Source organism: Schistocerca americana, chromosome 1 (genome assembly GCF_021461395.2).
Source record: "Schistocerca americana isolate TAMUIC-IGC-003095 chromosome 1, iqSchAmer2.1, whole genome shotgun sequence".
NCBI classification, from domain to species: domain Eukaryota; kingdom Metazoa; phylum Arthropoda; class Insecta; order Orthoptera; family Acrididae; genus Schistocerca; species Schistocerca americana.
Window position 1 is genome coordinate 428,454,586 of NC_060119.1, and position 13,900 is coordinate 428,468,485.

The 13,900-nt window shown below is 39.6% G+C and overlaps 1 protein-coding gene across 1 annotated transcript in view; it reads left to right on the forward strand.

The window, feature by feature from the left end:
* Positions 1–13,126, forward strand: part of LOC124602586 (ubiquitin carboxyl-terminal hydrolase 34) — a 499,996-nt gene extending 486,870 nt beyond the window's left edge. The window contains exon 52 of the mRNA XM_047136330.1: positions 12,476–13,126. Within this exon, the coding sequence (XP_046992286.1) occupies positions 12,476–12,723 (248 nt within the window). The 3' untranslated portion in view covers positions 12,724–13,126. The remainder of the gene's footprint in view (positions 1–12,475) is intronic.
* The last annotated feature ends 774 nt before the right edge of the window (positions 13,127–13,900 follow it).

Genomic DNA, 13,900 nt, shown 5'->3' on the forward strand with positions numbered 1-13,900 from the left:
TCTGTGGCCCTGAGGAAAATACACACCCCACCACTTTCAGACACCTATTCCATTCATTTCTCAGTGACTACCCCAATTCGAAATACATCTGCATGATGGATACACGAAGGGGTACAAAAAGCTTTTCCTACCAAGTTCACATAGTGTAAACACCATAGAATTGGTAGTCATATTTCTGTTCTGCAACACATTGAAACTATCCCAACAAAGAACTTCCTAGTTTGTAGCAACTCTATGGGCTGCTTTCAAGGAATGTATCAATGCTACCTCAGAAATGTTTTGGTTGCTAGCAACCTATGATTGACCTACACAGCTTCTGAACAACCGTAGCATTCATCTGGACATAAAGCCACATGGGCATACCAGGAAGTGAACTGCTGACAAACTAACTAAAGAAGAATTCACAGGAGACAAACTTGAGCTCAGAGTACCAATCAAAGACATACAGTTGCAACTGAGACTTCAAATTTTGAAAATCTGGGATGTGGAACAGCAAACTATTTTAACCTGCAACAAGCTGAGGGCAATCAAAGGGACCATGAAGGCTTTGGATACTTCTGTCCAAGCCTCTTGTGCTGTGCCAACTACATATCGTCATTCAGGTTGCCACGTAAGCATGACTTATTTAGTTTCATAACCAAAAAAAGCCTTTCAGGTACATATGTAGATCAGAACACTGATGTCACATTTGCAACCTCATTATGGAAAAGTGGAAACTCTTCTTGAAGAAAACAACGTAGAACTTCTGGATAGCTCTAACATGAAAGAATTTGTCTTTTAAAAGGGAATTACATTGCAGATCGAGTGATTCAATCTGCAGGTGCACAGGGGTGCTTTCACATGATATGGGAAACAGTCTTTAAAACAGCTCAAAAACAGATGTATGCTTGGCAGTGCTCACAAATGTTTAGAAAGCTGTTCTGTAATTTTTTCAACACCACAATGGATTGTTCAAAAGTTACATTTTCTTTTATGTCAGTGAGCTTAGGGAATTGAGCAGTGTTCCTTACCAGAAGTTGTACCTTTCGCAATGTGATTTTCTTTTTAAATCATAAATAAGTTTCTTCTCACTTTGCAATGTCTTGCCAAGGGCAGTCGGCACTCAGCTCTATTTTTAAGATGCAAGGTCTGCAATCCATTGCGGATCTTCCAATTTTCGTTCTTGCCTTACTTTTTCCTTCAGAAATTCAACAACAGCAGATCTTAAATCGAAAACACAGTCCAGGCATTTCCGTTGATTTAACCAACGTGTAGTTGTTGTGGTCTTCAGTCTCCATGCTACTATATTGTGTGCAAGCCTCTTCATCTCCAAATAACTTCTGCAACCTATTACATCATTCTGAATCTGCTTACTTTGTTCATGTCTTTGTCTTCCTTTATAATTTTTACCCCCCACCCTTCCCTCCATTACTAAATTGATGATCCCTTGATGTGTCAGAATGTGTCCTGTCAACCGATTGCTTCTTCCAGTCAGGCTGTGCCACAAATTTTGTTTGTTCCCGATTATAGCCAGTCTGCTTTATTAGCTGGATGATCTATCCATTTAATCTTCAGCATTCTTATGTAGTATGACATTTCAAAAGTTTCTATTCTCTTCTTGTTTAAACTGTTTGTCGTCCCTATTTCCCTTTGTTACATGGCTATTCTCCATACAAATACTTTCAGAAAAGACTTCCTGACACTTAAATCTGCATTATGTGTTAGCAAATTTCTCTTTTTCAGAAACACTTTTCCTGCCATTACCAGTCTACATTTTATATCCTCTCTACTTCGACCATTGTGTCTCGTTTCCTAATCTAATTTCATCAGCATCACCTGATTTAATTCAACTATATTCCATTATCCTTGTTTTGCTTTTGTTGATGTTCATCTTATATCCTCCATTCAAGAGACTGTACATTCCATTCACCTGCTCTTCCAAGTCCTTTGCTGTCTCTGACAGAATTACAGTGTCTTTGGCGAACCTCAAAGTTTTTATTTCTTCTCCCTGAATTTTGGTGCCTACCTAAACAACATACTTTTCAGTAAAATATAATGACTCCACACCATTTGTTCAGTTCCATCAAAAAATGTTGCAGTTGAGGATGTAGTTATGTACGCAATTTCAGAAAACTTACCGTTCACAGCACGAATTCCATCTTGTCTTCCATGCCTGCATATTTAACACAAAGTGTTTCTTTATGTACAGAACAATGAATCCCATGAAAATCACCTGTTTATTGTTGTTATTTTTAGCTCTTTCATTGTCAACTAAATCTTTCAATTCTTTCTGCGTGGTGTTGTCATGCCACATAGCAAATTTGTGATACCCACTGGTTATGCAGCTACATAAGAGATATTGAGAGTTCTCACCCTTCTCCTCTGTGATCCCCATTCATTTTTAAAAGATTGTGATGGTAGATCACTAGACTGCCTTCTTTTGCACAAACACCGGTTGGACATATGAACTTCATCTGTAAATGAACAAATAGCAAAGGATAAACAGTCCTTACATCAAGATTCTGCCGAACTGAAGAAAGTCATGCTGACAAAAATAAGTCACACCAAATGCAGAAAAAAGTGTCACATTACACAGCTAAATGAAATGTCGCACTATCTGAGAAGGGCCAAACAACGCTGAGTAGTACCAAGACGAGCCAAGTTTCGGACCGCATGAGAGCAGTACATTGTGCATGCATGAAGTTAAACATAACTTGGCTGACCCTGAGATCAACAGTAATAAATACTTTACCCTTTCCTATTCCAGTTAAAAATGGCATAGGAGAAGTAATATGTTGCTCGACTCTTCCTGGAACATACACTCCCGGAATTTCAATAGGAAACCTCTCCATAATTCACAGTGTCTCTCTTGTAACTTTTGCATTGGATTTTGTGTAGCATCTCCATAATGATCTCACACCAATTAAACAGTCACATGATGAAACACGCAATATGCAAGAATCAGGTGAACAAATGTTTCGTAACCCTCTTTTTTGTGGATGAATTATGTTTCTTCAAGCTTTTGTAATGAATTTCAGCCATTTAATTTGCTTTTCTACAGTTGTTGTATATGGTCATTCTACGTTAGATCACTGTGGTTGGTAACTCGTCAGCATTTTACTCCAAATTCTGTCTCCATCTGATCAGGCTTCGTAAGGTGAAATGGTACCAAGTGACTGCCTTGTCATCCTTGACCAATAGGCATCACTGCATGTGAGTATGGAGGGACAGGTGGTCAGCACACTGCTCTCGCACCTGTTGTCAGTTTTTGTGACCAGAGCAGCTACTTCTGAATCAAGTAGTTCCTTATTTAGCCTCACAAGGCCTGAGTACACCATGCTTGCCGACAGTGCTATTACTATTTCCAGTGATTTGTAACCAGTAGTGGGTTTCATCATCTATTGAAGCACATTACATACATTCATAGTCATGGCCACTCCCAGCACTAGTGCAGTTCAATGCAGGTTTTCCTGCAATTCACTGCAATCTTCTGCCATTGCCACCTCCTAATAAATAGGTGCACCCTCTGTGGACTGCTACATAGAGATCCAGCATAATCTCCAACATCAAGAATATACATTGCAAACAGTAACATTTGCATCACACTTCCTTGGGGTATTCCTGAAATTACCTCGATTTTGTTCCTTTAAGAGAAAATGTTGGGTTCTGTATGCAAGAAAGACCTGAATCCACTCACAATTCTGGTCAGGTAATCGGTGAGCTCGTATTTTGTACACTAAATAAGGGTGTGGAACCACATCAAATGCCTTCCTGAGGCCAAGAAACATGACAACAACCTGAGTGCCAATGTTTACAGCACTTCAATCTCGTGGGCGAACAGAGCGAGTGGAGTTTCGCAGGATCTCTGTTTACAGTTTCCGTGTTGAGTTGTCACAGAGGAGATTTTCGCTCCCCAAAAATTAATAATATGCAAGTGTCAAGCATGTTCCATAACTCCTCAACAGATTGAGATCAGCCTTATAGGCATTTAATTATGTGTATCTGTTCTACAACCCTTCTCGAAAACTGTAATGATCTAATTTCCCCCCCACCCCCACCCCACCGTCACTGCGTACCCTTTGTTGCTCCAGCGACCTATTTAAAATGCTCCATGCAAAAACAAACAGTTATGCTTACAATTTTCCTTCTCTTTATCTAAGATTTTCTTTTGAATTTCAGTTCTTAAAAGTGGATGGTGTGTGTTATTTTTAAAAGCCCAAGAATGTCCTACCAGATTGAGTTAAGTGAAATAAGTATCACATCTTATAAACACCACAGTTGAAATTAAAGTAAAAGAAAATATAAGAGGAGCAATGAACATCAAGTATTTTTTATTATTTTTATTTTTTTGTATCTGGCGATATTTATGTTATGATGTTATATACTTGTGCCATCCTGTGAGAGATAGTTGTAAATTTTCCCTTGGCCATATGCATCACGTTATTTTTGGTAATGTGTTCTGCTTACAGTTTTCTCCAGCATTTATCACAGTGACTTTCAGTTGATTACATGAAGGTCCTCAACAGCATTTCTGCCATCAATCAATGTTGGAAGTGATTTGCTTGTTGTCATTACATCATTCTCGTCCTCAGATTCCATTTCAGTATGCTCAATCCATTTTACCTACATTTGTATCGTGCTATTCCACAGATTTTTATTCTTGTTCTTGGAATGTGAACGTTGATTGCTGGACCTTCCAATGCTGTTCGTTCTGTCCACTTGGACTGGGAAAGGGGATGCTTCCATTGTCCTCCTTGCCTTGACTGATGATGGACTTCATGGCAGTGTCTTTGTATTCCTAACCTGTCGTAAGTTTGTTTTTTGGTCTTTGGCTTGATTTGATGCAAAGTCTTTCTAGTTTTTGGTCCCTCAGGTTCTGCTCATGGGTAGGCTGTTCTGCTTCTGGGGGATTATGTGGCACTGTACCAAATTCTTCATTTGGAATGGATTAAGATAGCACATCTCCACCACTATCTGTGTGTTGTTAACTCAGTTGACCAACTCTGGTTTGCTTAGCATTTCTATGTTTTCAGTCATCACAATTTTTCTATTGTCTGTTTCTAGCAACCTGCTATGCACCACTGCTGTCCATTTAGTCTTGGCTGCATATGTCAGTGGCATGTTTATTGTGCCAGCCATGTGCTCAGCTATCTCCCTGGCCAGCACAGCTGGGCTAAGCACTATCTTGAGCACTCAGCATCCACATGTATAGAGGAGCTACACACAGCACATTGCTGGTCTGCCTGTCTTTTATAAATAGTGTGCAGTATGCAGATAGATTATGAATAACAGAATGAGATTCATTAAATCAGTATCAACTTTCTTAACTCCAATGAGAACAAGAAAAGGACATCCCTGTCTGAGGCACAGAAATTACTCACCCATACTATTTAGAACCTGACTCGCATGACCACAGGGGATTTCAAAGGGGAGCTCGAAAACTCGTACAGTATGCATCATCCCTATATCAGCATAAGTTATCTGAACCTCCCTTATGCATGTGTAAATCTCAGAGTGCCTCCACACTCTTCAGATAAACTGTTGCAAATTCCTAGAATCTCTGTTTCACAAAAGCAACATTAACATAACACAGTAGATGAATTATAAGAGAACTTGTTGACTTCATCGGAAGAAAAACTTTGTAAATAATTTAAGAGTAAAAATAACAACTCATCAGGCACATTAACATGAACTACATTAAGCTAGCTTTCAGACAAATATTACACACACACACACACACACACACACACACACACAGTGACAGCTGTGTGTGTGTGTGTGTGTGTGTGTGTGTGTGTGTGTGTGTATTTAAGAGGGGCAGCGTGGGTTGGGGGCTTGGACTATGAGGGGGTACAGCCTGTTGATGACTCACCGCATCTACTATTCTGTGAACTATTACCTTTACCCTTAAATTATTTACTTAAACTTTCCGTAACAACAAAATGGTGAAATTGAAATGTTATAGGCTTCAATCAGATTCAGAAGTACACTTCAACGTATATCTCCTTGAATTCAAAGAGATTTTCTAATAGTGTTCCTCAACAAAACAAAATACCCACTACAATATGAAATAAATGTCCAATAAACAACTAACAACCAGTTCAGCAAACTTACCTTGTTACCATTAGCGCAGAGCACAGCTTAAACACATCCAGTTGCCACATTGTCTCAACCCAGATTTCGCTTGTCAATTATGTTTTTAGTCCTGGTTGGGATGCTGAAACACAGTGCCAGTGAGCCATTAGTGATTGCATATGCTGTAGCACATATAAACAGTAGCACAATGTTTATCAACACATTGGGATACACAGTACTAAAAAGAATTACCAGAACTTTTTTAAATATCCTATAGAGCACAAAGTAAAGTATGACAATTATACATACACTGAAAACCAAAGAAACTGATACACCTGCCTAATATTGTGTAGGGCCCTGTGGGCACACAGAATTGTCACAACATGACGTGGTGTGGACTTGACTAATGTCTGAAGCAGTGATGGAGGGAACTGACACCACAAATCCTGCAGGGCTGTCCATAAATCCGTAAGAGTACGAGGGGTTGGAGATCTCTTCTGAACAGCGAGTTGCAATGCATCCCAGATATGCTCGATAATGTTCATATCTGGAGAGCCTGGTCCATCAGAATGTACAATGGACATGAATGGATGCAGGTGATCAGATAGGATGCTTATGTACATGTCACCTGTCAGTGTCGTATTTAGACGTATCGGGGGTCCCATATCGCTCCAACTGCGTATGCCACACACCATTACAGAGCCTCTACAGACTTGAACAGTCCACTGCTGACATGCAGGGTCCATGGATTTATGACATTGTCTCCATACCCGTACAAGCCCATACAGTCTGAAACTAGACTCGTCCGACCAGGCAGCATACTTCCAGTCATCAACAGTCCAATGTTTGTGTTGATGGTCCCAGGTGAGGTGTAAAGCTTTGTGTCGAGCAGTCATGAAGGGTAAACGAGTTGGTCTTTGGCTCCAAAAGCCCATATCAATGATGATTCATTGAATGGTTTGCACGCTGACACTTGTTGATGGCCCAGCAGTGAAATCTGCAGCAATTTGCGGAAGGGTTGTACTTCTGTCACACGGAATGATTCTCTTCAGTCCCTTCATTGCTGCCTCGTAGATGCTGTGTCCATTGCTTGTGTGCCAACTATAACATCACATTCAAACTCACTTAAATCTTGAAAACCTGCCATTGTAGCAGTAGCAACCAACCTAACAACTGCGCCAGACACTTGTTGTCTTATATAGGCATTGCCGACCTCAGTTGCATATTCTGCCTAATTACCTACCTCTGTATTTGAATATGCATGACTATACCATTTGTTTTGGTGCATCAGTGTGGCACTTCTAGCTTCTACGAATGAACTAAATGACCAACATCAGTGGGTCCTCATTCCCTTTCTGAAAAGAAACTGAAATTTTTAAAAAGTGTCAAAAGCAGATTGAGAACTCTTATTTATCATGTTGTAAAGTGTAATTTTCATCAGAGTTCAAACATTAACAGTACTATATCATGTCATTCTTTGCAGAAACAGTCTGTAGTACTATCAAGTGCATCTATGTACAGGGTTATTACAAATGATTGAAGCGATTTCATAGCTCTACAATAACTTTATTATTTGAGATATTTTCACAATGCTTTGCACACACATACAAAAACTCAAAAAGTTTTTTTAGGCATTCACAAACGTTCGATATGTGCCCCTTCAGTGATTCGGCAGACATCAAGCCGATAATCAAGTTCCTCCCACACTCGGCGCAGCATGTCCCCATCAATGAGTTCGAAAGCATCGTTGATGCGAGCTCGCAGTTCTGGCACGTTTCTTGGTAGAGGAGGTTTAAACACTGAACCTTTCACATAACCCCACAGAAAGAAATCGCATGGGGTTAAGTCCGGAGAGCGTGGAGGCCATGACATGAATTGCTGATCATGATCTCCACCACGACCGATCCATCGGTTTTCCAATCTCCTGTTTAAGAAATGTCGAACATCATGATGGAAGTGCGGTGGAGCACCATCCTGTTGAAAGATAAAGTTGGCGCTGTCGGTCTCCAGTTGTGGCATGAGCCAATTTTCCAGCATGTCCAGATACACGTGTCCTGTAACGTTTTCTTTCGCAGAAGAAAAAGGGGCCGTAAACTGTAAACCATGAGATTGCACAAAACACGTTAACTTTTGGTGAATTACAAATTTGCTGCACAAATGCGTGAGGATTCTCTACCGCCCATACTCGCACATTGTGTCTGTTCACTTCACCATTAAGAAAACATGTTGCTTCATCACTGAAAACAAGTTTCGCACTGAACGCATCCTCTTCCATGAGCTGTTGCAACCGCGCCGAAAATTCAAAGCGTTTGACTTTGTCATCGGGTGTCAGGGCTTGTAGCAATTGTAAACGGTAAGGCTTCTGCTTTAGCCTTTTCCGTAAGATTTACCAAACCGTCGGCAGTGGTACATTTAGCTCCCTGCTTGCTTTATTCGTCGACTTCCGCGGGCTACGCGTGAAACTTGCCCGCACGTGTTCAACCGTTTCTTCGCTCACTGCAGGCCGACCCGTTGATTTCCCCTTACAGAGGCATCCAGAAGCTTTAAACTGCGCATACCATCGCCGAATGGAGTTAGCAGTTGGTGGATCTCTGTTGAACTTTGTCCTGAAATGTCGTTCCACTGTTATGACTGACTGATGTGAGTGCATTTCAAGCACGACATACGCTTTCTTGGCTCCTGTCGCCATTTTGTCTCACTGCGCTCTCGAGCGCTCTGGCAGCAGAAACCTGAAGTGCGGCTTCAGCCGAACAAAACTTTATGAGTTTTTCTACGTATCTGTAGTGTGTCGTGACCATATGTCAATGAATGGAGCTACAGTGAATTTATGAAATCGCTTCAATCATTTGTAATAGCCCTGTATAACATAGAATTCCATAAAACCCGTGCTTTTCCACAGTTATTATTGTTGCATCAAGATGTACATTAGTTTCATTCTTATTCTAAGAGATTATTCCCGTGTTAGCCCTCTCATGCAGAAGACGTGGTTTGTTGTGGTTAGGATACTGAAAGAATGCTCTTTGGCATGCTGGCATTAAAGGTGTCGTGAAACCAGCCAAGTGCAATTGACACATTTATATATATAAGCTGGCTTGTTGTAATTTCACTGTTTTACAAGTGAGGTCATATGTGTCAAATGTGTTTAAAAATCCTGGATCCAAACTTCAAACACGTTACGTACAACTTAAACATGCCGTTCATGTTGTTTCCCCATTATCTTTCATTGCGTGCGCGCGCGTGTGTGTGTGTGTGTGTGTGTGTGTGTGTGTGTGTGTGTGTGTGTTATATTGTGTATTTGTGAACACTGAATGCCTTGACAAATGTAATCCATTCTATAGCATTAGTTGTCACTTGCTGTCATATAACAAAGGTATCTCAAGTACTGTCCTTGCCTGTGGATTCTGTCTCCTCTCCAGGAAATACAGGACTTATCACCACTCATTGATTTAAATGAGTGGCCGGTCAGTGGTAGATCTAACAACCCTGCATAGGGGAAGCAGTGACCAGGGAGAACTCGGAGTACTACACCCATTCCTGTAACAAACAAGTCTTCCACTTCACTTTATATGAACCCTGCAGTGCTGTGTGTCAAGAGAAATCTAGCACAAAACAGTAGGGGGTCTTTAATCATCATCATGGTTCAATCTGTTGTTGGTTATAATGCACACTGGAAAGAACAATGCCTGTTGTCTGCCATCTGAGGTCATTTCGGCAACTACATAGTTGTATAGTCCAGCCTTGCTCCTGGAGTTTCAGTGAAGCTCATAATCTGCACTATTGTTGCCAGAGCTAATCATGGACTCTTGGTTTGGATGAATGGAAAGCTTGAACCAGACACTTCAAAGGTTCTGTGAGAAGCTACAGAGTGGGGCAGAGCAACTTGCTTGTTTAGAAACTCGGTTAAAAAAAAGTAATGTAGGTACATATTTAATTCCATGAGCAGCATCAAGAGCAACATTTAAATTTTACATTTACACAGTTTTCAATATTACATCAGGCAGATGGTGCCCATTATTCTCAATACACTGTGCTGCTCAAATTTTGAAGTTTCATTCGACTATTCCCAGCATATTGACAGGTATGTTGGTGACAGTTTGACGAATTTTGTTCTTCAGGTGAGCCAGGGTGCTAGAAACAATTGCTATAAACAAGTGAGTTTAGATAGCCTCATTAAAAATATGCAAGTACCAAATTAGGCAATGATGATGCTTGCTAGTGCAGATTGCCCCTCAAGGAGATGAGACATCCTGGGAAGCGTTGCCACAAAACAGTCATTGACACAGGGGCTGCATGTGCCAGGGCACCTTTCTGCTGGAACCACGTCTCCTACATCTGTCGCATTGAGTGTTTGCAGGAAAAACTCCTGATTCACATGGACATAATGGTAAGAAGTCACTGAAACTACCCGTTCATTTTCTTCAGAAAACCAGGGACCAGTTATTCCAATTCACGATAGTGCACACCAAACATTTACATGCTGTGAATGTAGAGGATGCTAATGAAGTATCAGGGCTTCAGTGGTGCATGTTCTGCTACTTTACGGTTCCTGAAAGGAGTAAGTGAGCCCCATCACTGAAGGAAACAAGTGCATCATGAGACATACAAAGAAAAGTGCCTCATATGTATTTTCTTGAGAAACAAAATCATATGGATTAAGTTCCTGCATCACAGTCGATTTGTAGGGATAGAATTTTAGTTCTTCGTGAAGGATCAGATGTCCAGAACAAGCAGACAGTTCGAGAGCAGCTAAATGTTTGCAGGCAGAGCACTGAGGGGATCACAGAGCAGAAAGCCTTACCATGTCAATGTTTTGGGGTGACGTGACTGTTTGCGAAAGACCGAGCTTTTTCTTCTTCTCACAAGCAGTTTCCTTAAGTTGTCTATCCATTAAACAGTTGACTGCCGGCTGGGAAAGCAACCACAGACCACAGTATTGAAATGGGTACGGAATGCATCTTGCATGGTGATGATTTAGTGACAATTAAAATATTATGCCTCAACAGAAAACACCTTGCTCCATCTCTGTCCTTCCCATAATGCTAACTAAACCAAGCGGAGCTACAACTTTATGGCCCACACTCTCGAATGTGCCTACCCCCACCCTCCTCGGAGCAACTGTCACTGTAGGGTGCCAAATTGAAATATAAAATTTTTTGACATTTTGTTTCAAAAGGATTTCAAATGGCTAACGCACACAAGCAAGATAAATGCTCACAAAATAAAATATTGTACAGTCTACATTTATTTTCTGTTAAAAGTTTTCACACTGTTCGAATTGCCTACTTTGCCAAGTTTCAGAGCTTCCTTCAGCACAGACTTCAATTCTGGGATAGTATGCCACCTAGTTTCATCATTTTCTTAACTTTGAGAAGAACAGTAAGGGCAATGCAAAAAATTTGAAAAACAGATTCTTGCAAGCAGCTCTTTCAAAAGCCATCAATCCTCCCATCCCTTGTATCTGTGTACTAGAATCTTGTAAGTAGGTTACAAAGAATTTATGCAATATAAAAGCTTTAATGTTTATGAACATGATACAAGGCAAGAAGTAAAGTTCCATGTTCAGTTAAATCAGTAAGGACATTAGCCACTACAATTAGTGTGATACAAATTTACAATAATCTTCCAAATAAGATAAAAATTATTTCATTAGCCTCACTTTTTACTCAAACCTGAATGGTATTCTTGTTAGGCCACAGTTCTTATTCAGTTACAAAATTTTTGTAACATGCAAAATACATGAAACAAGAAAGTGCAAAAGCTGCTACTGCAAGTAGGGCAAGCTCATTGGTAGATAAATCCAAAAACTATTTATTTAATGAAATATTACTCTCAATTTTCCTTACATTATGTAAGAATAAGTGTGTTTGTGTGGTTGGAGGGGGGCGGCACATATGTAGATACAGATGAAGAATGTTTGACATAAAAAGAACCTCAGGTCAAAATGAGGCACACAAGGACTCTATGGGACAGAAGCCATTGGTGAAATTATGTCAACTGTTATTTAAAACTACATTTGTTGTCACAGACAAGGCAGTTTTTGTTGCATGCCTATCCATTTGAGTGTAGTTCAGTTTTGGAACATTTTTCTCACATAGATGTTTCACGTATTAATTAGGAACACAGAAGGAGATCTGAAAGTGAAAGGGCATTTCTGTATCACATTCTGATGATTTACACATGTGACTTCATTCACTAATGAGAAAAGATTTTGAATTGGGGTAGTACCTTGAAAAGAAGTAAATGTATAAAATTTTGTGAAAACAGTGTGTGTATTGTAGGATTTATTTTTGATATAATACATTGTATATTTTTGGTAATGTTTGGTCCATTTGATTCCTTACATGACAGATTACTGTAATTAGTACTTTGAAAGTGAGACTATAAAAAATTGGTGGTAACTTGATGAATGGATCTCTTACAGATGATGTTCCCTGCAAGAAAAGAAAATTAAGTGCTGAGAAAAAAGAAGAGGAGGCAGAGCCAAAGCCATCAGGATCGAAAGATGAAGATGAACCAGTTGCCTCATCCCCTTCACCATCACCTTCAAGTGATAAAACAGAGAGCTCATCACCTTGCTCAAGCAAGTCACAGCACTTCTCTGTCAGCTGCATTGAGCTTTTAGAAAAAACCATCATTGATCTGAAGACGTGTGTTGAGAAAAAAAGTTGAGTGGTCACTTTTATGTTTTAAAGAACATGTGAGGTTTAGAATTGATGCTGTAGCATTCAGGGACTGGTTTTGTTAGCTCCTCTACGGCTAATACTCTGGTAGCATGTGACTAGGTAGATGGAAGAACAGCTAAACAGAAATGACTAGGTGCTGATTAAAAGCCTCAGCAACCATTAACTGAAGCTTATAAAGTATTGATTTTTGCCAGTTTTGGTTTCCATCATTTGTTGTTTCTGCCATCACTACTACTCCAATATTACTAGATTTGTAAAGTTTCTGTAGTGTCATACTATGAGAAATAATTCTCTGTGTTCACAAGCATCAGAAATTGTAAACAGATGTTGTCATATGCTGAGTGTATGGAAACTCTGAATTGTAAATGAAATGGGGAATCCTGCAAGCTCCTGCAATCTGAAAAAGAAAAAAAAGAAATAATTGAAAGATGTTACAGCAGTTGGGCTATGTTCATTGGAACATCGGCTCTTATTGTGTGATACTGGGATGCTGTATGTTTATTTAAACAAATTAATTAGAAAACGTATGCACTATCATTTACCAAGAACTTGCATGTAGAAGCATATTAGACGTTATAACAACTCCAGTATGAATGCTTACTTAGATTTCATTTATTTTGTCACATCTGCTATTCTTCTGGCATATCTAGCCAATTTCTTCAGCTAAGTGACTTAGTCTTACCTTCTGCCTCCTCTATAGCTGTGAGCAGTGACCTGTGGACATTGTAATGGAAATTTTGAAATTTTTATCTGTGAAATTGGGCATAATGATTGGGAACAAATGATACATTTCAAACCATTTGCTTTTGCACTGAAGCACATCTTGTCCACTTTGTGGCAATAGTGTTGTGGTAACTGGAGAAGTTTAGTATTTTCAGTCCTGACACTGGTCACTGGCATCAATTACACTACCATCCTTAAACATTTTATTTCCTCTTTCTTCTAGAAAGGAGTAAAAACTTTATAAAATATAGAAGCATTACTTCTGACATCACAATTAGACTGACTTTTGTATAATTTTTTTATCTGTCAAAAATGTCACCATCAAGTCACTTTGGAAATTTTTATTTCTTTTGTATAATTACTAAAGTAAGCAGTCATTTAATATTTTCAAAATGAATAATTTGTGTGTTGATGTGGAAGTGTTCCCAGTTCTTGTAACT